This window comes from Anopheles coluzzii, chromosome 3 (genome assembly GCF_943734685.1).
Source record: "Anopheles coluzzii chromosome 3, AcolN3, whole genome shotgun sequence".
Lineage (NCBI taxonomy): Eukaryota > Metazoa > Arthropoda > Insecta > Diptera > Culicidae > Anopheles > Anopheles coluzzii.
In genome coordinates, this window is record NC_064671.1 from 10,432,366 (window position 1) to 10,459,203 (window position 26,838).

At 49.1% G+C, this 26,838-nt stretch overlaps 4 protein-coding genes across 10 annotated transcripts; 1 reads left to right on the top strand and 3 right to left on the bottom strand.

Moving 5' to 3' along the window:
• Positions 1 to 291: 291 nt before the first annotated feature.
• LOC120955863 (ubiquitin carboxyl-terminal hydrolase CYLD) lies at positions 292 to 15,186 on the bottom strand. Of its 7 annotated transcripts, none has more exons than XM_040377061.2 (10): positions 14,942 to 15,186; positions 11,278 to 12,334; positions 9,071 to 10,451; positions 7,059 to 7,467; positions 6,701 to 6,900; positions 5,511 to 5,665; positions 5,213 to 5,431; positions 4,906 to 5,140; positions 4,490 to 4,825; positions 292 to 4,420 (listed from the first exon to the last, which is right to left on the bottom strand). In XM_040377061.2, the coding sequence occupies exons 2-10, from the start codon at positions 11,926 to 11,928 to the stop codon at positions 4,227 to 4,229; spliced, it is 3,780 nt and encodes a 1,259-aa protein (XP_040232995.2). In that variant the 5' UTR covers positions 11,929 to 12,334; positions 14,942 to 15,186; the 3' UTR covers positions 292 to 4,226. The 7 variants fall into 7 exon arrangements, with proteins under 7 accessions (XP_040232995.2, XP_040232994.2, XP_040232993.2 ...); XM_040377060.2 differs by having other exon boundaries at positions 14,797 to 15,186; XM_040377059.2 differs by having other exon boundaries at positions 14,618 to 15,186.
• A 542-nt stretch (positions 15,187 to 15,728) lies between these two features.
• Positions 15,729 to 23,873, bottom strand: LOC120955868 (myb-like protein Q). Its single transcript, XM_040377071.2, has 2 exons — positions 22,671 to 23,873; positions 15,729 to 22,517 (listed from the first exon to the last, which is right to left on the bottom strand). Exon 2 carries the CDS (start codon positions 21,886 to 21,888, stop codon positions 18,358 to 18,360), a length of 3,531 nt encoding a protein of 1,176 aa, XP_040233005.2. The 5' UTR covers positions 21,889 to 22,517; positions 22,671 to 23,873; the 3' UTR covers positions 15,729 to 18,357.
• A 102-nt stretch (positions 23,874 to 23,975) lies between these two features.
• Positions 23,976 to 25,401, top strand: LOC120955870 (alpha-methylacyl-CoA racemase). The gene is made up of 2 exons (XM_040377073.2): positions 23,976 to 24,187; positions 24,267 to 25,401. Exons 1-2 carry the CDS (start codon positions 24,080 to 24,082, stop codon positions 25,299 to 25,301), a joined length of 1,143 nt encoding a protein of 380 aa, XP_040233007.2. The 5' UTR covers positions 23,976 to 24,079; the 3' UTR covers positions 25,302 to 25,401.
• On the bottom strand, positions 25,336 to 26,809 carry LOC120955869 (2-oxoglutarate and iron-dependent oxygenase JMJD4 homolog). The gene has a single exon (XM_040377072.2). The coding sequence runs from the start codon at positions 26,638 to 26,640 to the stop codon at positions 25,444 to 25,446; it is 1,197 nt and encodes a 398-aa protein (XP_040233006.2). The 5' UTR covers positions 26,641 to 26,809; the 3' UTR covers positions 25,336 to 25,443.
• Between the last annotated feature and the right edge of the window lie 29 nt (positions 26,810 to 26,838).

A 26,838-nucleotide genomic window follows, 5' to 3' on the forward strand; every position in this document is an offset into this window, starting at 1 on the left:
CTAACTAAATACGTACGAAGATTACGGAGGAATGAAAGAAATTTGCTGCTTAATTAATCGTTCAGTTACTAATGCTTTCTTAATTCTTCCACTATTCTTCCAGAAAGGCTAGACAACGATGGAGTTCTTCCAACCAACTTCGAGATACACAGTACAGCTCAAGCGGGCAGTATAGTTCATGCCGGTCGTTATAGTAACGGTCACGTTTTCATGATAATTCCAAACTGCTGGGAAGCCGTTACGTTGACCGCTCTAAAATTATCTTACCTGAAAAAAACGTAAAAAAAACGATTCGCGAATTATTAATCTTTTTATTACTTAAAAACAACTCCCCCCAACCAACCAATGTGTTTACATGACAGCATTTATTTGCTTTCGTATTTTTGTTTTGTTTTGGCCAATAGTTTTGCGTTTTCACTGTCTCAATTTCTTTTCAAACAGTTTGGTTTCACTACAATTTTTTTCGTACTAAGGAGAAAGCGTGTTTATCCCATCTCTCCAGTTGCAAAACAACTTCGTAAATAGGTAGTAGTTTAATGTAGTGCCTGCGTTTATCACCCGCCCGCCCGCAACTGCAAGGATACGGAGACGCCCATCTGCTATCATGTCTCCCCTTCTTACCGGGGAGGACGGGTTGTTTTTACACTTCTGTTTCCTTTTCCCTCCAGCAATAGGCTACTGCGCATAGATACCGGGGGCACAAAACACTCTCCCTCCCTGCTGAATGGTGTTCGTCGCTTAAGCCTTGTGGGGGTAAAGTGCGCTTTAAAAGCATTTATTCGCTCCTGCAAAGTTAACACACGGCATCCTGTCCTGTCCTGTCCTCCAAATGGGATTAATAAACATAAAATAAGTTTATAAGGTGCTTTCTTGTTTTTCTTTTTTCCCCACTTCTTCTCAGGTCATATCAGGTATCGAAAAGGGTTACAGGCAGGTAAGGGAAACGTAGCGGAAGATTCTAGTAGTAGATGAATAGGTTTCCGGTTTTTTTTGTTTAAACTTTACTCTATTATAATTAGCAACTAGAATATTGCCATCCAGTGTGTGTGTTTGTGTGAAATATGCATAAGACAGGTGTGTAGTGTGTGTGTGTGTGTGGGTACATACACACACGCACAGCTATTGCATTGTTCGTCCCTTCGCCTACCTTTGTTGTACTTCGTTCGTTCGTTCGTTCAGATATTTTACGCTCCATGCTACACGTGAATATCTATCATAAGCGCATACAACTTACTACTCTATCTCTTCGATTTGTCGCGAATTAGTTTTTGTTGTTGTTGTTTGTTCTAACAAATCCTCACCGGCCGGCTTTCATAGAAAAAGTGTGAAATGTGTGTTTGTACACCGAAACAGAGACAGACAGACAGACAGTGAGAGAGCAAGAGAGTGAGAAACACGAGCAAAAACTCCCCCCCCCCCTCCTACCCACCGTCTGCTCCAAGACACTTTCTTCACAACGCCACATCGCGCGCCACACACGGTTTCTCTCCGTTTCCGGTCGTAGTCGGCTTTGAAAACCTCGAGAAACCAATTCGTTGGTTGGATGCTAAATTCATGTGTTTTTTTTGTTTTAGTAACGCGTTCTAAAGTTTTAGCGGAAGGAGGTAAGGAATTTTCTAACATTTTAATGTACTTAGCTTGTGTGTTTGTGTGGGGTTTTTGCTTTTAAATTTGCTTCCTTTACGAATGTATTTGTCTTGTCTGTTGGCTCAGGTATCAGAGGGCGTGATGATGCTTCATTCGTTCTATTTATTGTTTCCTTTCTGACACGTCTAACACGGGATGGGTTCGCTTCCTTTTCTGTAAAAAAGTTGCTTCCACCATTCTCCAAATTCTCGGTTCAATTAAGAAAAGTATTTGTAATTTGTCCTCACCTTTTGGTATCTTCACTAAAGCTTCTACAGCGAACTCACCGAAATGCGACCGAAAAACATTTAAAGCCTACTATAGTATGTCTACATTATGCTCGAAGAAAACAGTCGACGGCGGCATTCGCGGACGCGCATTTGTTGCTAAGACTATCCCACACGGCAACAGTTTTGACGCAGTACACTTCTTCCAATTGCGCAACGAACAATAGCTATTGCTATGGGAGAGAAAGAGAGGGAGAGAGGGGATTGTGTCCCAACCAGCTACAATTTGCTTCAATTTTCTACAGGTTAGTACTAAACAGCTTTTCTTTTTGGTACATATTAGAAGGGTAAGCAAAGCATCGATGATCTTTTTGTTTTGTCGCTAAATGGAACGAAACAATATTTATACAACGGCACCGAGCATTCATTGTTTTTAAGTGCACAATGTGCTTGCAGTTGTGGAATGGAGTGTGAGGATTATTGCTTCATGGTATGGCATGTTTTTTTTTTCTAAATTCGCCTACAAAGCTTCGTTTATAGAACGTTTCCTTCAGTTTGGATGTGTTAAATTCAGTGTTTCGGGAAAAGTTTAGAGGTTTATTGAACTTAAAGGCAGGCTAAAATTCGACAGCTAATCAAAAAGAGAGGGATAAGTAGAAGCTTAATTATGGTCAACTTTACTAACTAACTGCAATCAAAATACTGGCATCGCCACTCGGTTACCCTAACAAAACACTGCGTTGATACACAAAACAGTATTCTCAGGGTTTTCCCCAGGGGTTCTCATAGTTGTGGGATACTTCCTTGATTCTTTCTTATTGGAAGTGAACATCATATGATGGCAATTGGACTCTATGGTACCCTTTTTGGACAGGCTCCTTGGAAATTCCTATTGGATTTGTCAAAACAAGGGTGCTATAGAGTCCAATTCCCGTTGCATAAAGTTCATTTCACCGAAGAAAGAGTCAATAAAGTGTCCCACAGGTATGATAACTCCTGAAAAACCCTGTAAAACCAGTGCTTGTGTATTTTTTTATTAAATAATTTAAAATTCCTTCGTCTTTTCCTTCTATGTTCTCCTTTTCCCCTGTTACGCATTGATTCGTTATCCGCTTCATAGTTTTCACTTTGCAAAAGCCGATAGGAAAGCAGATAACCACGGAACTTAACACTTGTTTATAGTTACTCAAAACCGTTCGGTTCTACCTTTTTTTTTGTTAAATAGTATGCCTTTTTCTTTGCCCTATTACTTTACTTCTCTATTATTGCAAACAGTTTCACAGACTCCTCTCCAGGCTGTATGTATCAGACGTTATCGGAAAGTTTGATTAGCGCCTTAGGTAAATGTGTGTTGTGTGTGTGTGTGTGTTTTTCCTCATTTTTCGCATTAATTGTAGCTCTCTTTGCCATTTTTCATGATCATCATAAAGAATTATCCTCTATTTCCCGGCCAATTTTTTGTCGCTTTGCGTAGTAGTTTAGCTCCTATCCGTTTCCATCCGTCTGCCTTACCTCCTGCGCTACTTCTAAAGTACGACGGTGTGTCTGAGGCCACCTTGCCCCCAGCCCCTCCAACACACACACAAGTTCGATTGCCAATTGTTTTGTTTTTCCTACTTGTATAATGTATATAAATATATATAATATATATATTTAAGTATACATATATATTATTTCATTTCATTCGTTTATATATGTATAGTTGTATAAGTATATTCTCTCTTAGATTCTTGTTCGTCTGCTGCCCATCTAATTCGGCTTTTCTTTCTTCTATACTACTCTTCTATCTCCTGTTCTATCGAGACTTGCGCTTTTCTTTCGCGCTTTGTTAAATTTTCTAAACTTTATTAAAGAACTCTTAACCAGAGGCTTAGCACTAGCAAACGGCCTTTAACACGCAAGCAAGTTGGTTTGTTTCGCTCCCGTTTTCTTCTACCCCAAAATTCTGTGTTGAAGAAAAAGCAGCACGTTAAGGTATGGTTTGATGGAAATATAGCTTTGTGTACGTGTGTGTGTTATTCTACCTTCCAAAAACAAAAACCCTTTCAACAGCAATGAAACGGACATTCGTTTGTCGCCGCTCACAAATCTCAATGTGTGTGTCCGCTTTCTTCCACTTTTAACTGTAAAATCTTTAAACCAACCTCCACTTTGGTCCAAATGTCTCTCACACTGCACTGTCTCGTTCCAAGCTCCGCTGGATGGAAGGGACCTTCCTTACTTCTAGACCCAGACCCATTCTTCAAACACAATGCAACATCATCCAGGTTTGGTGAAGCAAAACGCGTTTCTTTTTTTGCGATAGAAATCTTTACATTGCACACAATTCAATGCCTGAAGCAGGTCACACACACGGTGGCTCCTTGGTCACATTTATCGGTACATCATGACGTCGGTACTTTGGTACATGCACATGTACGCATCGCACAGCAATCGCTTCGCATGCTCAGGTAACATTTTGTCGTTGACCGCCTCCTCGTTGAGCGCCCGCGAGCCTTCCTCCGTCAGCCAGCGGGGCAGATCCGGCACGGGGACCATTTTTGGAATATTATAACCGTTTTGTTCACCTGCAAGATCGTTTGAAAGACACTTTAGAGAAGGACTTCAACTCCAGGAAGAGACAGGCCACTAATTACCATTACGATCGGCCATGGAGTCGAAGAAACACCAGGGAGCATCCTGACCGGAGGCGGCCTTCACGAACGCTACGTAGTGGGACGTTTCGATGCACACGACCGCAAACAGCTCCATGTACAGCCGGGGCACCTCGCAGTGCGGTGCCATCGGGATGAAGTCTTGCGGCACCGACAGCGGGACCGGTTTGTGGTTCAGCCGCTTGCTGTGATGGTGCACGCTGTCGATGCAGCTCTTGCAGATGGCCGTACCCTCCAGCCCTTCGCACTGCATCTTGCCGAAGCATTCGCGACACTCGTACTCGGCCAGCTTGCCGCACACCCAACACTGACGGGGAGCTGCAGTCACAGGAAGAGAAGGACAAAAAAAGCATTAGCCTCTGGTTCGATTGACAAACGAAACGAAGCGCGCTACTCACAATCCTCAATGATATCCGTCACGTCCAGCACCTGGGAGGGCAGGATGCGCGGGTACATCTTGAAGTTTTTGCCGAACCGCGGCATCTGGATGATCAAACAGGACGGCACCTCCTTCAGCTTGATGTTGGACGCCAGAAAGCTCTGCTCGAACAGCTGCTGTACCGAGGGCAGGTTCAAACGTTCGTCCTTTTCCACAAACAGCTGATAGTAGAACGTGTCTAGTCCGGAACTTAGCTACGGAGGTGAAGGAAGAAACAAAATCAATTACACAATTACTGCTATTTCTCTTTCTTGCTTCTGTTTTACCTTCAAAAACGGATCAGCACGCAGGATCTGCGCTAGCAAGCTGTTCAGGAACTCTTCCGGATCCTTCTCTTCGCTCATTAGCCCCGTGACGGAGCTTAACCGGTCGAGCAGTTGGCGCAGCTTCAGCACACGATCCGCTCGCACAAAGTGATTCTTTCGCAATGGGTTCACGATCTCCTCCAGCAGCACACGCTGCACCTCTTCATACTGAGGATTGTCCTGAAAGGCGTTGGCAAAAGCGTCATTAACACGGGAACTTCAAGAGCCGAATGATAAATCCAGGTTCAACAGTACGCACCTCCGGCTCTTTAGGCCGAAACAGCAACGAATCAAACACGCTGGTGAAGGTGAACATCGCGAACAGTGTTGCATCCAGGTAGCAGGAATTGTGATGCCCCTGTATACCCTTGAACTTGCCGCAGATTTCTTCCAATTCCTCTAGCTTTAGAATTTCTGTGAGGAAAAAAGTGTAGGACAAGAAGGCAAATAAATTTACGCTCTTCTCCTGCAAAGCGTTTCAACCAGTGCTGCAAAATGTCACTATCAGTGTCTGGTGTCTGAAAAATCTGACTGAAACAATATCCATGTCAGCGTTACGTACTCAATTGCGATGATCAGAACGATCGGTGTGGCCAATACATGTATCGTGACCATCGCTTGGTCAGTCATGACCAATATGTCATGACTTTTTTACTGTGATCAGTTCTACAAAATGTCACTGACATAGTCATGACAAATTGCGACATAGTACTAACAAAATCATGTCACCGTCACGAGCTCTACTGTGATGATCAGAGGTGAGACTCAAATAGATGGTGCGACCATAACATGCTTGGTGACATTTTGTGCCAACAACTCTTTGTCAGTCACTTGGTCGCGACATTTTGTGTCGATGATCATCACGATAGTCATGGGAGATATACGGTGCTTACGAGTGGTTCCAAGAAACAAAATGAGCATGTTTTGTCGCTCTGTTTGACCCGACATACAATAACAGAGCAGACAAAGTGAGAAAGAATGCTCATTTTATTGCTTGGGAGCATACGCCAAATATATTCCAAGAATGTCGTGATTATCACCGACACAAAATGTCGTGATCAAGTGAGTGACCAAGAGTTGGGTGCTAAACAAAATGTCACGAAGCATGTGATTCAGTCCACCAACTGTTTGAGTCTCACCTCTGATCATCTCAGCTAGGTACCGTGAGCTGATTTGAGCTTCGTTTCATTTCGCATTTGGCTGCACTTTTCACACCGAGAAAACGTCATTATTATGACTGCGCCGTCATCAAGCTCAGCTTGTCAGTCAGAGTTTCGCGTTTGACTCAAGCACTCGCATATCGTTTTCGGCATTTCGTGACACACTTTCATTGAGTATCAGCAATGAGCATCAAGCTACCACGGATATGTACATTGTTTTCGTTGGCAAACACCCGCTGATGCTCATGACATTTTCCAGCAATGGTTTACAACCGTCCAGCACACTTACTCAACGGTGGCACCCTGCCCTTTACCACCGGACAGTCCACCTTGCCGAACATGTTGGTATCGGTTTTGCTGCCACTGCCGGCAGCCGGCGTCGTTCGCGAGCTGCACGGCGACATTGGCGGAATGTCCTGGAACCGCCGGTCCCGGCTGCACTGGCTCGTGTGCACAAATATTGCACGATTTGCCGGACATCTGAATAACCTGTCACGTGGAAGAGAGAGAAGGAGGGTCAGTTACAGCTCAGATTTATGGATCGAAGAGTATGCAACACTGGAACTAAGTATTTAATTTTAAGTCATCCGCAATGCGGATTGTGCACACACACACACACACACACACAAATTAGCATCACAAATTACCTCACACCGTTGTGGGTGCCGTTGGTCGTCTCGAGCGTCGGATCGATCGGTTCATCCTCCAGCTCCACACCGACCATCACCTTCCGATGGTTACCGCCCCCGGTTGGCAGTGGTCCAATCCAGCGTATCACACCGTACAGCAGCGGATCGGTCATCGTAGCGGGTGGTGCGGTTGCCGCACCCGGCGCCTCGAATGCACCACCGTCCAGCGTTACCTCCACCATCGAGCCGACGCCGAGCGATGGGTCGTTCGGCAGCTCCTGCAGCGGTGAGGCAGCCGGTCCACCGCTATCCGATTCGGGCGATATGGAACCGATGCGGGGCACTAACCCGTTGGCGGTCGGGTGGCTCGTGCCGTCCGCTGGGCCGATGCTGCCGTTCGCCGTGATGGCCGCTCCATCGTTCAGCTCTGTGTGATGGAAAACAACGTTAGCGATCGAATGCAACAGTTCGACTAGCAGCGCCGTTAGATAGCGTAGTATCATTCGGCAAAGGTTTGCCCGCTCGGGGGTGATAATTATTTGCTGAGCACTCATCCGGAAGAGGAGAAAAAAAACACGTTCAGGCGAAAACTTTGGAATTTGAAAGCAATAACGATTGTTAACGAGACAGCGCATGCTAGATTAGGGTTAGTAGCAAATGTCATTCTCGGCCTGTTACTAGGGAACGTTCGCTTCCTTGAAACGAACTACGATCGCGTTTTAAATGGGTCAGTACGGAAACGGAAACTCGCAACAACACACGCACACATCGTAGAGACACACCACACAAACCTTCCTCTGCATCGCTTGCCAGTGGACGTTCCGTCGCTTCCGTCGGTTCGTCTTCCCAATCGAAATGCTCCAACACGGTCAGCGGAATGCCATCGAACGAATCCTTATCGTACGTATCGGGCAGCATCTTGTTGGTTGGGCCTTTTTTTGCTTTTTTACGAATAATTAACCTAACAACAATAATTCGCCAACTTGTACTTCTCTCTTTAGATCAATAATCGAGTATTGGTATGACACAACCCAAGCCAAGCACAGATCAACTGATCGATCGGTTGCAATTCGCATCACAATTACATCGCCACTGTGGTTGGGTGGAGGGCGCAAATCGCACGACCATTCCCGAACTATATTATGCGGCAGTTGGCGGAAGACTCGGCCAGCAGAACACGATCTATTTTAGAGTTGCTGAGTCTAGTACGCGAGACGATGAGCACATGAGCCTGTTCGATGATCGAGTGCGCTTATCACAAAGCGACGGGGGAAGGATGGATGTAGGACATAAACTCGCCTCTTTGTCTGCTTTGATCGTGCGACACCGACGTGTATCTCCGAGCCGTTCTCCAACCTTTCAGGAATGTCTTTCACACCTAAATTAGCCACCAGTACATTGAGGTGTGTATTAAAGTGACACAAAACCACCGCACAAAAAAAAAACGAAAAGAAACATACAACAGAGACGGTATTAAACACAATCAAAGAATTGCACGTGAACCTGCAGTCGGGCGCATGTTTTTTGTAAACGTCTTCCGGCGGCGCTTGATCGCGTGCGTGATCGATTAAGGGTGGAAGGTAAAGGCACCGGTTTCGCTTTCGCTCTACTTAAGGCACTATTGTTTAAGCAACTCCACTTGCTCTAATGCAACCTCGCAGCAGTTCGGCTCGGGCGCGGCGCTACTGAATTACCGAAATATTATAAGTGGAACACAACGCGGCGACGATCAACAAGGCAGCAGACTGGTGCCGGTACGATGATGATGATGGCGAGTTCTATTTTTAAGAAGACATCGTGCCGGCACGACTTTCCCCCTCGTTCAAGACGCGGTTCTGTTTACGGTTGTCGAAAACCGTTTTGCTGCTGCTGCTGCTGCGCCGGTTTGACTGTTTTCCCATTCGGCCCAGATGAATTTTCGCCCGACAGAAGGTTTGAAAAAAGTCGAGCACTTTTCCGTTGGCAAAGTCACTTACAAAAAACTCACTGCAAAAAGGGATTTTTTAACTTAAAAGCTTACAAATACTTACTCGTCATTGTGGCGACATCGACGGTGGCCGGTTTAGCATCGCCCGCCCTCCCGCCCTTGCGCACACCCGACGCAACCGGTTCGCCCTGCTGCTTCGCCATCCCGATGTGTGCCAGCGGATTGAGCGATTTGTTCCGCTCGTACCGCCCGGACGCGCTGCTACCATTGTGGCTGTGGTAGCTGTGGCCACTGCTGTTCGCCGTACTGTTGCTGCTCGTACTGCCACCGCTCGCCGCGTAGCCCGCCGTCCCATTGCCGTACGCCCCGAGCGCCATCGATGACGGTGGCGTTTGCGTTTTCTTGTCACTGCTGCTGCCGCTGCCGGACAGTATGGCCGCGACCTCGCCCGCCTCCGCCGGCCAGCTGCTACTGCCCAGCAGATCCATCAGCTCCACCTCCCTGTTGTCGGTGGGGCTGAGGACTGGCGGTGGATCGACCACGATCACATCGCTCGCACTCTTGATCGCTTCGTCGATTTCGTTCGAATCGATCACCACCACATCCCGGTCGGGTAGGCTCAGAATGGTGCTCTGCTTGCTGACCGAATGATACCCTCCTCCTGCTCCTGCTCCTCCACCTCCACCACCCGCACTGTTGACGGACGAGTTGGACCCGGTGGAGCGAGCCACCTTGCCCGCCGTCCGTGCCTTGGAATGTTTCAGCGTGCTCGAGTTCGAGCTGTTCTGCGAACTCCTACCCGAGCTGCGGTACGCATCGCCCCCGTCCGCCAGATGGTGATGGTGATGATGCTGATGCTGCTGCTGCTGCTGGCCGGCACTGTGCTGATCCACAAAGCGATGATACTCATCGCCGTAGCTTTCCATCGGATGGCTGGTCACGTACCGGCCCGAGCTGCCCGTGCTGCTGCTGCTGTCCTGCTTCGACAGGTTCGGGCTCGAGATGGACGCGGCAATCTTCTTGTGATGGTGCATCGCCTTCGCCCCGGCCGGATCCATCTGCAGACAGCTGAAGCTATCGTACAGTGTGCCGATGTCGGTCGACTTTCGGTTCGCCGCGCCCGCCTGCCCACTGCTCGTCAGGTCCGGCGTGTACGAACGGGCGTACGGTGGGTATTCGCCGTTGCTCGCGCCGCCGCCCTTTCCGCTCCGTCCCCCACCCTTGCTCGAGCTGTTGTCGTCGGCCGAGTGTTTACTGCTTCCCGTTCGGCGCGACAAGCGATTGTTGAGATCCCGCGCACCGCACACCAGACTGTCGAGCAGGTTGCGCTTGTGGTGGTGCTGCTGCTTGCCGCCAGACGACTCGTGCTCGGGAAACTTGATCCAGTTCGCTGCCACAATCAACGCCAGCCGGGGCTCGCAGTTCATATACTCGGACACGAAATCGATGTCGTCCTTTTGGGGCGATTCACCATTGTCTAAATTCTGCGGCGCGCGTTTCAAAGGTGATACAGGGAATATGGAAGGGAAAATTAAGCAAATATTAAACAGGTTGCCCTTTTTAGTACGGTTTTTTGGAAATTTTGCTCACAAAAAGAGTAACGTTGCATTAGTAAATTTGGTATTCAAGGAAAAACACGTTCGGAAGAACTGCTCAAACGGTAAATCAAGCCAATTCCATGCCAATAATTCAAGCCAATTCACATAACACGCTACTTTGTACGTTGAAAAAACCCAAAACTGAACAGAAAACTATAGCAAAACTATTTACAACTAGGTCGGTCGCACGCAAAGTAAGGAAGGAAATGAACGCAACGAATTCTTAAAATTTAGATAGGAAAAAAATTGTCTACAAACAGGAGAATTTCACTAATTTGACACACACACTCCGCTCTCAGTCTGTGTTACCTGTTAAGCCGATGTTAGACAGTTTCGGGGGTAGGTGCACGGGGGGACGGATTTTTAGAATGGATTTTGGACAAATTTTGAACATTTTTTGCATCTTTTTGTTGATCGCTCCTAACACAATTTTGCCACACAGCGTTTCAATTGTTTTTGTTCCGGGAAACGGGATGATCCTTTCAATTCTGGCGGGTGCAATTAGTTTGATAACATGATCGATTGTGTGTGCATAAAAGAAGGCGAGGGGCGTGTATTTGGGTTGTGTGTGTGTATATGTGTGTGATAGGGAAAGTGTTGCAATTATTAGGTGTAAAAGAAGGGTTGTAATTTGTGGTGAATGTGTGGATAAAACCAATGCTTTAAAAAAACATAAAAAAAACATAAAATGGTAGAAGTATAACGTTTTTACCAGTAGCTCCAGTCCAAAGTAGTAGCCGGGTCCAATTTTCGGCACCGGCCCGACGTACCGTATAATGCAATCGTACGTCACGTGCCGGTTCTTGGCCAGCCACGAAACCATCACAATGTCGCCGACGCGCAGCTGCTTCACCGAGCCGAACAGCTTCGGCCGCTTGGCGAACTCGCACCGCTCCAGCGGATCCAGTATCGCGATCAGGTACGGCCAAATGTCGGACGGGATGCGCTGCAGGTGGGCCGACTGGCACTGCAGTACTCGGTTCTCGTACGGATTGCTAACCGGGGCACTGGTCGCCACCATCCCGCTGCTGCTGCTGCTGTTCGGTGCACCCAGACGGTTGCTGCTCCCGTTCGACGTGCCGTTAAAATCCTTCACCTTGATCAGCGCGATCTTGCTCGACGGCTGCTCTACGATCTGCAGCGTCATGCCGGGCTCGATCTCGACACGATCGTCGATCGCGAGCGGTTCCGTTGGGGGTGGGCCGCCCATCGGTGACCCGGTAGCGGCCGCATCGGACATAAGGCTGCTACTACTACTGCCACTACCACCGCCACCGCCACCCGCTCCACCGAGCGGCACGTTTACCACCTTCGCACGGAACCGCTCCATGCTGATGGCGTATATGTTACCGCCGGATGACATTTTGCTTTCCTTTGGCTTTCCTTTGCTAAGCTCTACGTGTGGTCGCTTCCTCGCGTGTATCACAGATTACGACTGGTGCCGGAGCGATCGATACGATCATTCCCTTTCTCGCTTGTGGGGTTGGAGGACTCGGACAAGCTTCTGTTGCGTTTTGTTGCGTGTTGTGGGGATCCAGAAAGGGGATTGCCGTTGGACGCATTTACACCAGGTCCAGTCGATGCCTTTCGGTATTGCGGTAAGTGACGTTGCTGCTGTATCTCATTGCCGTTGCCATCGAGACGCTTCGTCCGGCGTGTTCCATTCAGCAGCTAACTCTGTTTTCATTCCACAGTAACAAACATTCAGTGTACATTTAGCTTCCAAACAACAGCAAAGCGAAAAGAACAACAGTGCAAATAGTAACAACCTAAAAAATAACAAAAAGGAAATTATAAATAAAATTATAAAAAAAAGGTTCCAAACAAAGAGGCACCATGAACACTGGAACCTTGGGGTCGAAACGAACTTCCAATAAGAAAATCCCCAACTGACCATGACCGCGAAGCAATCAGACAAACACCCTTATCCAGCACATTCTAGCAGGAAACCCGATGCTCAACACACACACTCAATGGAGCGGCATGGCCAGACGATAACGACACCGTAGTGACTCATTTCGCACAAGCCGCACTAGATCGGATCACTTGGATGGATTCCGTGTGGGATTAATTTTTACCAACCCAATCGGTTGCTATGTTTCTACAATGTCAAGCAACGGTTTCCGTATGTTGCCCCTTGCTGTGCCATCATTCCGTTACCAGAACACACTAGCGATGTAATTAGTCACGTTGTAGTGTCACGACAGTGTGTATGGAACGGCGTATAGAAAGTAACAGACTTGACTAGACCGCTCGCATTACAGCAGTGTTCCAGTGGGTATCGTTCCCAAAATTAATTAGCTCACGGTTTAATCCACAAAGCGGAGGTCCACTGCAACTCGTGGTTTACTGCACTTTGCAATAAAAAACGGGGAACTTTTGTAAACAAATCTGCTTTGTGATTGAAACGCTTAGCAAATACAAACACACACAAATACACACCGTGCTTTTCGTTCCGATTTGGATAAGATTACCTTCCCGTTACGCGTGTATGCCCTTTTTCGCGCAACTGCTTTGCGCGATTGCACGCGCAACCCGTTTTAGGGGCGCATGGGGCAAACTGGTAAACGTTTTAGCGTGCGTTTTACTTATTTTTTCAAATTCTTTAAATTAATCTTACTACAATAAGACATATGCAGTACTTCACGTGTACTTCACGTGTACTTTAGTCGATATTGCAGTGGGTGCCCATTTATGCCCCACATACCCCTACACTTGTTATCATGTGTCCTCACCATCTCGTCACAGCACAAAAAAGATACGTTGTCAACAAGCTCCATGTGTTTGTGTGTTGGTATATGTAGCGAACTGATTCGCCCTTCACACAAGATGACTCACCGCCCCGAAAGGGGAGTGAGTGAGTGGGTGGGTTGGGTGGGTTGATTGGCATACACTGGCACTGTGAGGCGAGGAGGCGTGCTGAGGGCGCACACAGACGCAACCTGACACTGGCTGTGTGACAATGTGCGCCACCTCCCGCGCCGTGCTATATTGCGCCATCATCCGCCGATTGAATGAATGCGCGCGCGGTCATGAAGGTCATTCCGGGGCCAGCACGCGCGCACACACGCGCGCGCTCGGTGAAGGGAGAAACAAATCGTTTTCCGCCTTGCTGAATGGGAAAATTGGCGTAAATCGTTCGAGGAAAAGGTTGCGCAGTGGGGCAACGAAAAAAAAAACGGAGGCGAAAGACATTATTGCACATTAACACCAACAAATACGGGAAAGGAGCGCGGATTTATGAAAGGAAATAAAAAAGGAAAATTAAAAGAAGCAAACAGCACAGAGAGCTGCACGTGGAAACTGTCTTTTCAGCATGCAGGCCTCGTCGAACGTTTGAGCTTTCTATTCAATGCAAGAAGGGGGGAGAGTGGTTTTTTTGGGAATCCTTCCGTTTCACTTCATGGATGACTCAATCCGCAATCGCTCTTTATATGCGGGGACGGCTCCTTTGTTTTTTTTTTGGTCCATCCACTTTTCCTCACTTGTACGTGAAGATATGCCGGATGGTCGAGTGCCGCTCTTCCGACGGGAACAACACGTACATATTGCGATTTTCATTTCGTATTTCTCTCCTCCATCCCCTACACTTCCTTCTCCTCCTCCTCCTCCTCCTCTTCTCCCTTCACTACCACACCAACCATTCAACAAAAACAAAACAAAAACAACAGAGGGCAAAAGCATCTCATCTAGGGTATCGATCGCATCACACACAGCCAGCACACATGCGGAACAGAGCATGCAATAGAAAAAAACGGGATTCAACAAACAATACGGGCACGAAAACACACTACACAAGTTTTCTGTGAAGGCTGATGCTGATGGGAATTATTGATGAAAGAAGCTAATACATATCTCCGGCATGTGTGGTGGTAAATGTATTGGAATATGGCTAGCTACGATTGTCGCCCGAAATTCGCTGTTTCTCTGTGACCCGACAGAGAAAGAGAGAGATAGAGAGATAGAGAGAGAGAAAAAAACAAACACACAATGGCACAGATCACACAACAACACACACTTTCCCTTCCCACTTCAAACGGTAGCCCACTAACTTATTGATTACGACGGTGGCGCAGCAGCAGGTTTGTGTCAGCCTCAAACGAAAGCATTTGGGTGATGTACTCTTTGCGCTCACTGCAAAATTCACGATTGAACCCAGGGTTCTTTACACAACACAAAACAGCACCACATACACACACACGCACCGTCGTTTTGCTATCTATTATCGAACCTTTTTTGTCTCGAAGCCACTGCGCTCTCCAGGTGCATCCCCCGTCTGTGTGACGGCACACCGAAGGAGAAGCTTTTAGTGAACACACCAACTAAACACACACACACGCACGTACACGGAATGAGAAAATAATCTAAGAACGTACCCCTGGGGACCCACGACACTTTCGTTTTCCGCAGAACCTTGCGCTGCCTACACACGCTTTTTCGCCACACACTACACTATATTTTCCGACTGGTGTTCCGAGGGAAAAGAAAACATCCCCACAGCACAAGCCCTTTTCCTTCCTATGGCGCGCGCGTTTCACCGTCGAACTGCACACTGCGTGTGTGGCTGCTGCTGTATTGTGCCCTATCCGTGCCCTGACTGACAAGCGAAATGACATTTTAGCCCTGTTTTGCTGGGCACTGTTGGCTGTTTGTGCGTGTGTGTGTGTGTATGCATGTGTAGTTGTGCTGGTGATTGTTTTTCAGCCTGTCTCGCTCGCACCACAGCTGGTGGTGCGAAGTGGTGCGTGTTGTTCGCCCATTCCCGTTGCTTCCAGCGACTTTTAAAGCAATTCAATAAGATTCGCACGTTAAAATAATAATTTTAAGCACATACAAAACTAAATTTTCTTGCAATCACAATTAGTTTTGACGCTGTAAATCGCACTATTGGTCCCGTACGGTTCCTAGCCTGTTTATTATTATTATGGCTGTCAAACTGCTTATTTCATAGTGTGCGTGTGCTGGTTTTTTTTACTTTACACTAGTGGGATCGTGTGTGCATCAATGACCGCGTGTGTGAAATATTTCAAAGATTGTAGTGATGTGCCTAAGTTATGATCCGAACCTACTGAACTGGAATCGAATCAATCCGATTCATTCACGGAACGGGGAATACTTCTTAACAATTTCGGACATTTTTTTTCTTCAAAAAAATAACGACAGTTTTCTTTTCAAAAAATCTACAAAATTTTCATTTATTTCGCACACAACACTGTGTGCGCGCACGATGCAGAAATTCTTCACGCGCGCGCACACATTAGAAAACGAACTGTTTTTTTTTTACAAATATTTTCACTACATATATGCATCGATGCGTTTGTTACAATGTTTATCACCAATTCTGTTGTTCTTCCCTATCATTCCCTCGTACGGTACTAAAGACATTGCTTAAGATTGTATTACATACTAAACAAGACCTAGCGCCTTACCAAAAACCTAATATGAACTTATTAATGTCAACAGAGAGGGAGTGATTGGTACTTTCCATGCGGTTTAGGCTCATGTTTCGTACTTTGTTTGCGTACCTAGCTCCCTTTTCGAGTATAGGCGTGTGAGTGAACACGAGCAACACCATTTATTTTGCTCTTCTGTAATTTTACTACCTTATGGAAGATATTTTAACAATCGGGATAGATCAACGTGTAACCGTCGCAAAACCTAACCAACCTGCACACTACCCGGGATCGTATTCCTTTTATCGTCTCTACCTCTATTGTATCGGCTAACTGTTAACGTAACGATTACAAACTAATTAACTAACTTCCTAGCTGATAAAAGGACAGTCAGCAAGGGGCCTTCTTGAGTACCGGGAGGAGCTATTATCTACTATCTTCCATCTGAAAGGGGCTTTAATATTGCAGATTAAATAACAAAGTGTATCATTCTTCCTTTACCTGCTAATGAAGTACACGCTAGCATTATAACACTAATATGAAAGTGATTGATTAAACTCTGGATGATGATCATAAGGCCACACGCTTGTTCCTAGCTAATTCTACTGCACCGAACAGTACACATATCAATCTTACAATAGCTCTCCCGTTTCTGTATCTCACGCTATTCTTCTCTTGGTCAAATGCTGCAAGTCTTTTGCGCGAAGTTTCGCTACCGCTACTGTTATCGTATTGTATTGCATTATCAACGGGCAAACCTGGAGGACAAACAGTACAAAAGTATCGTATCCCAAAATGCGGTAGAGTAAGTCTTGTTGCGTAGGAAGTAGCGGAAAGCGCACGTGTCAGCAGCTTGAAGGCGTAGTATGTCGTGTGTCACTGTATCGCTGGACAATGTGTGCACCTTCAAACGGCTGTATCGTTGCTTCCGCCGATAGTTTCCACTATTTCAGTCTTACCGAGTGTCAGTGTTGTATATTGGCTAAAATATCTCTTCTACACTATGACTGGTATTATTGAATCCGTTCGTAGTGGCGGCGTACGTCCCGACACTCATTTTCCTAACGTACTAGATGGTTGCTACAGTTATTCACCGCGGTGTTGTATGACCGGGCTCAAGAGATGTGTTGCCATCCCTAGAATTTCATGTGAGCGCCGTACGTTCCCGCTACGAACGGATTCAATAATACCAGCCTATATTCTTGCGGGAAGGATGACGAACGCGGGTGAAATATTTCACCCAAATAGCGATGAAACTAATGTAAGTTAGTAGGCGCAGAGTATACTGTCTAGCTAATGTATCGTTGTTTGGCTTTTGGTATGTTCCAGTTCTAAATTCCTCCTACACGTAACCTTATTGTCTTAGCACGCTGATAAGGAAACGATTACAGATGCTCTCTATTTGTTCTTGATTTAATTTGTGTGGAAGTGTGGAAACGGAACGCAAATGCAACGCAAAACTTGAAACATACAGCGCCACATTGTGGCCATTTAAAACTCATCCGATTGATTGAATTTCCACACCTCGATCCTCGTCCCTGGTGTTCCGCTTGGTGTATGGTTTCAAAATTTTGAAATGGATTTAGATTATAAAATTGTACAAATTTGTAAGTGATCAACATCTGTCGGGTTGGATTTTTAAATTAAAAAAAAGAGATTTTGAAAAAATAATACAAAACATTTGAAAATTCATGCCAAAATTATGACTCAGCCTCGTTTGCTGCCACATGCCTTCTTCATCCTACATGGTCTTGTACACAATACAAGAAATGAGGAGAAGAGTTGTGTCCCTTTTACCAGAGGCAAAACAAAAACTTTACTTGCAAACAAATCAAAAAAAAAAAAAAACATGGAACGGAAAAAATACCATTCCGATGTGTGTACCAATTGTGCTTTACACAGAAGTCAATTCCCGCGAGGGTCCCGCGTCATACAGGTGGTCAAAGAAACACCACCGCGTTATCGATACGAGAAGGTGCGCTGCCGGAGCGATAACAAAACCCGGAACGCAGCAAAATAAACATAAAAATCCAACGACAAACATTACAACACACACGCACACCCGTTGGGTTTTTGGGCTACCACACACACACAAAAAAAAAATCAAACAATTTCGACGCATGGTCGTGTTTGCGTATCGTGTGAGGAGGAACCACACAACGCAAGCCGCCCCAAACGGAACACGGAACGTCGCAACGGCAGGTACAATAGTCTTAGCCTTACACTTCTTCTTGTCTTAGAGCTCTCTGTGCCAGCAGCACCCTAACGCAGGGACCGTATCTCTCCGCCCCAAGCACGCTTATCAATAAATATGTTTACATTGGGTCAACATTGAAATCTTCACAATTGCCATTAATGCATGCCTCTCATTTCCTTTCCCTGTTTGCTTCCCATTCTTTTCAGTTGTAGTTGTTAACGATCGGTTGACAAATGGAGCGGTTCGGCGGCTGATAGATACCTTTATGTATTCCGTCACCGCCGGCCGATCCGGCCTCACCTTCGTTCCCCGGGCCACACCCTTCCGACGGAGATGGTTGCTGCTGCTGCAGTTGATGTTGCTGCTGCTGTTGCTGTTGCTGCTGTTGCTTTTGTCGGTATTTGGTGGAGTACTTGTAGAAATCGGACATCTCGAACGGTTTCGTCACCTCCTTGTAGGGCATGATCTTGCCCTGCTGCACGACGGTCATGTTTTTCGGCGACTCCATCTGAATGTCGGACGGTGGCGCAGCCGGCCCTTTGCTGCCGGCCGACGGCGTCGGTGAGGACGGTCCGGAAAAGCCACTGTTGTCCTCGGCACCGCCCACGACCGGTAGTGCCTGCACGACGGTGGTCGCCGTGGGCGACGTAAGCGTGTGGGACGATGCCTGCGACAGTGTGGGCGAAATGACCAGATCGGGATGGCGGGAGGAAAGCGTGTTGGCGAGATGGCCCGCAGCGTGAGGATAGTAGCCGGAATCGGCATGCACCTGGTACTGCTGCTGACCGCGCCCGTGATGCCCGAGGGAAGGCGAATGATGGTCGGACAGCTGCTGCTGCTGCTGCTGGGAGTAGGACTGTGGCAAGAGATCGAGATGCTGCGGGGAAGGAACGGAGGGAGAATGCTGCAGACGGTTGTGCAGCTGCTGCGAATGGTGGTAATGGTGTTGGTTCGGCGGTGGCAATGGTGGCGGTGGCGGATGCTGATGCCGCGAGTGGTACGGTGGAACGGACTGTGGGTCGAGTGGCGTTTGCTGATAAGCGTAGGGACTGCTGCCGTAGGGTTCACCGGTCGTCGCTATCGAGGACGTTGCACCGATCGAACCCATCGGGGACTGGGGCGACGGCATCGATTCGTGCTGCTGTTTGGAGGAGGCAAGAAACTGCTGTTGCTTCTGCTGTTCCTCCATCATGAGCCTCTGGTGTTGCTGGTGTTGTTGCTGCTGCTGCTGCAGATGTTTGATCTTTTGTCGCTGCTGCTCGAGCAGTTGCTGCTGGCGCTGCTGATAGTAGCGCATCTGCTGGGGCGAGAGCAGCAACGGCGAGCACGGTCCCGCACCGTACCCGGACACGTTCGTGTTGATGTGCAGCGGTGCCGTAGGTGGATTGCCGCCCACCATCGGCGGCACTGGGTAGGGCGGTGACTGCGGGATGGCACCGTGCGGCGAATGCAGCAACTGACCGCTACCGATCGACGACGGTGACATTTGACCGGCCGGCGACGTAGGTACCGGTGGTAGCGCCTTGTGCTTCACCACCGGACTGTCCAGCGACGTTTCACGCCACACCTTTTCGCGCTTTTTGTGCTCGCTCGAGCCGGACGTCACCGAAATGGCATCCGGCTGGACGGTCATCATGTCGGCATCGTCCAGCGGCGACGCCTTCCCGATGTACTCCTGGAAGTTGCCGAGGGAGGAAGATTTCACTGCCGGCGTGACGGCGGCACTGAACTGGCCGGCCGGTTTGTTGTTGCCGTTCAGCTTGGTGCTGGTGCGCGATAGTTTCATACTGCCGCCGGAACTGCCACCCTGCTGCTTCCGATCGAGACTGGAAAATTGACGATTATCGACCGAGCACCAAACTTTTTCACCATTTTCCAGCGTCATCCAGTAGCCACCAAGCCCGGCCGGTACTGCTGACGTCGGTTGTTCCGGTTGAGCGGTGTACTCATACGCTGCGCCACTTTGTCCCGCGCCCGCAGCCATCGCGTTGGGACAGTAGTTTTGATCGTTTATCGCGTGACCGTACGCAGTGGACGGTGCTGAGGCTTGCGGTGAGCGTGGATTGCTGTTCATACCGGCACCATTACTACCACCCTGCAGCCTTGAGATCACTTTCGCATCGTAAACAAACGCCTGACCGTTGCCACCCGCCGTTGGTGAGAGCACGTACCCGGGCGTGCCACTTCCCGCCGCCGGTGGACTATAATTATTCGCCCCAAGTTGCTGCTGTATCAGCCGGTTCATCCGTGCCGGTCCCGGACCGATCGAATGATGGTGATGAGGGTGCAGATGGGGATGCGGCTGCTGTGCGCCGCTGCCACCGCTCGCAATGCTGCCGCTGCCGCTGAGCGGGGACACTTTTAAGCTCTGCTCCGTGGCGCCCGAACCGGCCGACACGGTGTCGTAGCTGGTGGCGATGCCGGGAAAGCTGTCCGTGCGGGCCCGGTGCCGCAGCATGCTGAGCTGCGAAATCATGGCGGCCGATGCTGCCGACGTCATGCTCTGCGAACCGGACGGCATGATGCCGCTGTGGATCGAGTAGGGCGATATCTGTTGACTCTGGTGCTGCTGCTGCTGCTGGTGGAGCTGCTGTTGCGAAAGATGGTAGTGACCGGCGGGTATTTGTACCTGCAGCATCTGTTGCTGCTGCTGAAGATGAAGGTGTTGGTGCTGCTGCTGCTGTTGCTGCTGCACCATCATATGATGACCCGAGAGACTGCCGGACGCATTAGAGGAGGTGTTTGATTTGATCGAGTTGCGTCGCTCGGACAGATGCATCAGCATGCTGCTGCTATTGCTGTTCGATCGGAAACGATTCACCTGGGCCGTCTTGTGCAGATCGATATCATCCCGTGAGGTTGGCCGGTGTGCTTCACCCGCCTGCTGCTGATCTTTGAGCTGTTGCTGCTGCTGCTGCTGCAACTGTTGCTCCTTTTGCTGCTGGCGCTTCTTCAGCACGCTCAGGTTCTGATTGATCGCTAGCAGCTTCTGCTGCGCCATTTCGAAGTTTTGCTTGTGCGTTCGCCGCACCGACTTGGGCTGGCCGCTATCGTTGGCCAGCCGCAGGGACGCCTCCGAGATCTGCTGCTGTATTTGCTTCTCCAGCAGCAGCTTGTTGATGTCGTCCTCCTTGTTGTTGAGCAGGTTTTCCGGCAGCTTGAAGCTGGTGCCGATTTTGCGCCGCAACGTCGGTGCCGTCCCATTGCCCGTTCCCATTGCTCCGCCAGTACCACCCGAGCCCGCCGTACCGTTCACACCGTCCGTCGAACCGGTCGGTCCGATGCCGCAGCTGAAATCGCTCGGATACATCCCGATCAGCTGCGCCTCCTCGCGCTTGATCTGCTGCAGCTGGCTGTACTTTTCGTTCAGTCGCTTTTCCAGCTCCTGCTTGCGCAGCTTCAGCTGCTCGTACTTTTGGCTAGCCGGGCTTTTGTCCTTCCCCGCGACCGGCGTGCCCGTGGTGGAGGTGTTGGTGTTGGTGGTGGTAGTGCCAACCATTGCTTCCTTTCCCGGTGGCTGCTGTTGGGGGCTTCCCAGCAGCGCCCCGGTCGCATGCTTCGCATCCATCACTACCGTTCCCATGGTCGCCGTGCCGTTTGCTTTCGATGTCGAAGCGATCGGTGTGGTGGTTTCGTGTGGTGTGGCAGCAGTGTGCTGATGATGGTGATGGTGCTGATGCTGATGGGTTTGGTTCCCGAAAAAGGGCTGCTGTTTCACTTTCGCATCACCCATCCTTTGCACACACACAGGAAGACACACACGCAGACAGGGTTTATCACCGATTAGACCCGGCGGGACCTAATTCGATGATAACCGTCCGCCTAGGGCAGTCACGCTCGTGCTGGTTAAAAAATACAAGTGCCTCGTTGCTACTTTTGACACCGTCTTCTTTTTCTTCTCCGTCGCTCTCTTTGTGGCAGTTGGTTGCGTTGTCTCTGTCCTCCTATCTACCCCTAGGTTCAGGGGCTGTTTTGTTCGCACTCGTTTGTTCGTTCGTTAGTTCGCGCCGCCGTCGATCGTGAATCATTCATTTGCGCATGCAATCCGTCAAACCAAGACAACCTGCGCGACACCCTGTGCTGCTCCCTCTCCGCGTCAAACCGACCGCATCGGCGGTCGCGTGAAGGAAGCTTGCGGTAACTGCACTGCTGCTGCTGCTGCTCGTTCGCTCATATCGTTTTCTGAATCATACATTTTTCATTCGAACCTTCCCACCATCATCATCATCATGGTCGTGGTTTCGTCGAGCAAGGGTCCCGCTCCTCGTCACTGGATGGTGCTCGACCGTCGATAAGGCACGGATTCCGCCACCAAGCTGGCGCATCGCTTCACAGCATGAACTTCTTCACACGTTCGGTGCCCTAAAATGCAAACATTAAAGAGAAAGAAAAGTCACTCACACACATACCCACACACACACACACGCTTCGTTACTAGCTATGATGGTCTATGCGTGCAAGGCAGCGATTTTGGGCAGCGCTGCCTGTGCGTGTTTTATCGTGTAAAATATCTACCGTAACATCGGGCATCTTCCGCAGTGCCTGCTGTGTTGCGAACCGTTGCATTTCGTTGCCGTTCTTGTTGCCGCCCCTGTTGCTGCTGTCACTTTCTGTGTGTTGCGCGGTTTTTTTTGTGTTTTTTTGTACAGCGATGAAGGGGGAAATTTCTCCCCGTTTGCCGATGACTCAAACGAGGGGGCGCGTTGTCTTCTTTTCACTTACGAATCCTTGTGCCCTGCTCGATGGGCAACAGTGCAGGCAGAAAAAAAAGAGCGATCGCCCTGCACGGTGGCGCCTCCGGGTGTTTGGGGCTGTCACACGAAGAACAAGAAGAAGCAAAAGAAAACGCCCCGCTGGCGATCCACACACTTACACACACCCGCGTCCTCCGTTCGCCAAGGGGGGGGAGGTATTTAAGTACGGAAATTTATTTGCATTCGCAAGTTTCCCGTTCCGCTTCGCTTTCTTCACCAAGCTATTATAGCTTCTTTTTTTCCACGATCACTCGCGTCTCACTAGATCCGCCAGCGATCGCAGCACACACTCACACAACACTGTCCCTGGCCACCCCCTCTGCACCAACTGTGTCCCTCCTTCGGACTCCGCAACACCCCAGCGAGGTCAGCACTTTAACTCACTCACGGCGCTCTTCTCTGCTTTGCCGAGCGATGACGGTGGGCCACACAGCGCCAAGCAGCAGAAGAAGAAGCCACTTTGTTGTAACAGGAACGAACGCAACACCAAAGAAAGAAAAAAAAAGGCCAACCACGCACACGGTCACAAACAGAGGAAAAGAGGGCCCGTACTGCACACCTTACACGTGCCACCGAGCGCCAGTAAAACGAGGTTCGAACAGATTAAACGCAAACCGAACGCAACTAAAGTAAATAACAATAAAATGAAAATTAGGACGAGCGGAGGAGCTGCCCCGAAACAATCAACGCGCTGTGGAATTTTTGTACATTAACGTGCCCGTGTGTGTGTGCGTGCGTGTGTATTCCGAGGGTGCGTGTTGTGCTTCACGCACACCAATGCAGCGTAGAGCGCACAGTGGGATGGCGTGCTGGACAGTGCCACAAACAAGCATTATGACAGCTCAGCAAAAAGGTGCTTGTTAAGCCGTGGCCAAACACAGGATTGTGAATAACAGTAAAATGTTTAATTGGTATAAATTACACTAAAACACGCAAAATTCAAACATGTTAAAGTGACAAAAACGTAAAAATATTTTTCCAACATTTTTAAGCAATCGTTAATTTGATTTTCGAAATGAAAATTCTCTCTTTCATTCCCAAACCAACTGCTGTGACCGAGGCTTAATCGGTCGTAAACAATCACAGCAGTTCCAAAGTTCAGTTATTCCCACTGACCCAACAGTGGCCGGATGGTTTCACTCTGCAAGAGCAGAACCGGGGTTCAACGACATGGCGCTGAAGGGATTAAAGGTGATCGAGTTCGTCGGGCTGGCCCCGGGACCGTTCTGTGGCATGCTGCTGGCCGACTTTGGCGCCACCGTTACGCGGATTGACATGGTACCGTGTGTGACTCCGCCACAACACACACACACAGATCTCATAATAAAGCAACCTCTTCCACACTCTCCTTCCACAGAACCCACGTAACTCGCTGGACGTACTGCAGGGCGGCAAGCGGTCGCTTGCCCTAAACCTGAAGCAACCGAAAGCGATCAACGTGGTCCGTTCGCTGTGCCGCAGTTCGGACGTGCTGATTGAACCGTTCCGTCCGGGTGTGATGGAAAAGTTCGGTCTCGGACCGACCGTCCTGCTGTCAGACAATCCACGGCTCGTATACGCTCGGCTGACGGGGTTCGGCCAGACAGGCACGCATGCGGCCCGTGCTGGCCATGACCTGAACTATGTTGCCCTTTCGGGGGTGCTGTCGATGCTGGGAAGGAAAGAGAACAAACCAACAGCACCGATCAATCTGCTGGCGGACTTTGCCGGCGGTGGGCTGATGTGTGCGTTCGGCATTTTGGCGGCGCTCGTCGAGCGGCACCACTCGGGCAAGGGGCAGATAGTGGATCACGCGATGGTGGAAGGGGCGGCGTACGTTGGCAGCTGGCTGTACCGTTCGCAGAGTTTGCCCGTTTGGGGTAAGGCGCGCGGCGAGAACATTCTCGACGGTGGAGCCCACTTCTACGACACGTACGAAACGAAGGACGGCAAATTCGTGTCCGTTGGAGCTATTGAGAACAAATTTTACCGGTTGCTGCTGGAGGGACTTGGGCTGGATCCGGATTTGCCACAGTTTGAGGAGGAGGAGCAGAGACGGCAACTGTTCGAGAGGACGTTCCGGACGAAAACGCGCGACGAGTGGATGGAAATCTTCAACGGTAAGGATGCGTGCGTCTTTCCCGTGCTAACGCCGGACGAGGTTGAAACTTATAAGCACAATCGCGAGCGGAACGTGTTCGTCGACTACCGGCAGTCGGAGGGCGATGTGTTGGTGCCTACGCCAGCACCGAAGCTAAGCCGTACGCCAGCCCGCTCCGGTGCGACTGCGGTGGAACGGGGCGAGCTGGAAATGGCGGAAGAAATACTGGGCGAAATCGGCATCGATCGAGAAGAACTGGTTAAATTGTACGAAGACGACATTCTACTGCTTTCCAACAGACCAAAGATGTGATACAGAGCGGATTGTTAGCTGTGGCCATTTGAACTATTATTTTTGGAAGGATTTTTTGACTAGGGATGTTTAATGAAGGTTTTAAAAAATTAACAACAACCGCATAACGATCTTCTCATTCATCTTCCAAGCGAGAAACGCTTTACAACGCTCGACTTGTCAATAGAATTTTGTTCAAACAGCTCGCTGCTGCTTTCCGCATGTCAGGATAATCATCTAAAAATCCCTTTTCTATTGTCTCGTGCAACAAATTCCGTATCGTAACTACATCAAACTGGGCGTGTTGCTTCCCCAGCACGTAGCCATCAATCTGCTTCACCTGCCCAACATCCTTGCCAAGGCTGGCCAAACGCTTATCACAGACGTACAGTACGATGGCCAAGAAATCGGCATAATCCATCCCGAAACTGGCCTTCAGCATCACCTGACAGTGCTTTTCAAAGTTGTCCATATCGCGACAATCGTCAATCTCGCGCCGAACATCCGCCAGCGCATCGCGAAGATTGCTCCAGATTGTCGCCACGTTGCAGCCATTGAACCAATTATGGTTGACCGAGATGGCATCCTCCACATTCGTCACCTGATGGTACCATCCGGTTGGTACGAATATCGCCTCACCCGGTCCTTGCTCGATCGTGAAGAACGTAACACCGGCATCCCGAAGCGTCTGTCCCGTAACGCTAAAGGGCAGGTTGCGCAAGCTGTTCAGTAGCTTTCGCTCCTCTCCGGGTGGTAGCAAGTACCAGCGCTTGCGGCCAAATATGTTCACCGACCAGCTGTACGAACCGAACACATCCGCGTGGAACGCCGTCCATGTGCCCTTCGGGCCAATGTACACGAACCGGTAGTCGTCAGCCGCTTGCTCGACGAGATATTCGTTCAACCAGTCGGACGCAAACAGGGACGGTGTGCGGTAGAACTCATACCCGGCACATTCGCTCCGGAGGTGCCAATCTTTGAGGTAGTATCGGTTGCGGTTCGACTCCGTATCATCGTTCTCCCATGACTGAAAGAAATCGTACAGTGGTAGCTCAAGCTTCTCGTGCGAATTGTAATGCTGCCTTCCACAATCGGCCACCGGGACGGGAACGTTCGCTAGCTTTTGTTTCAGGTACGGTACGTTTAATTTCGGTGGCACCACCGACCGGTCGATCCAGCGCCGGAAGCACTCCCAGTCGTTTGCAATTCCTTCCACCACAACGGCACGGTTTGGTTGCATAAAGTTCCGGAAAAATTGATCGTACGATAGGTTGGACAGCTGGATGCGCTCGATTTTTGCCGGAAGAACGCTAGGAGTAGCTGCGACGGTCGTGTCGGAACTGATTTCAATCTTTTCCATTCAGATTTGTCGGTTACGAACGAAAAATATGGGATTTGTTTACTAAAAGAGAGCAATGAAAAATAACTGCGCGCCTGCTGCGGTGCGAAATCACAACAAAGCACAGTGGGAACTTGAAAGGTCATGAGATTTGGTGTCATTCAGCATAAAAAGAGAATGATTTTAAAATAGACCATGTAGAAATTACAAATCAGAAAA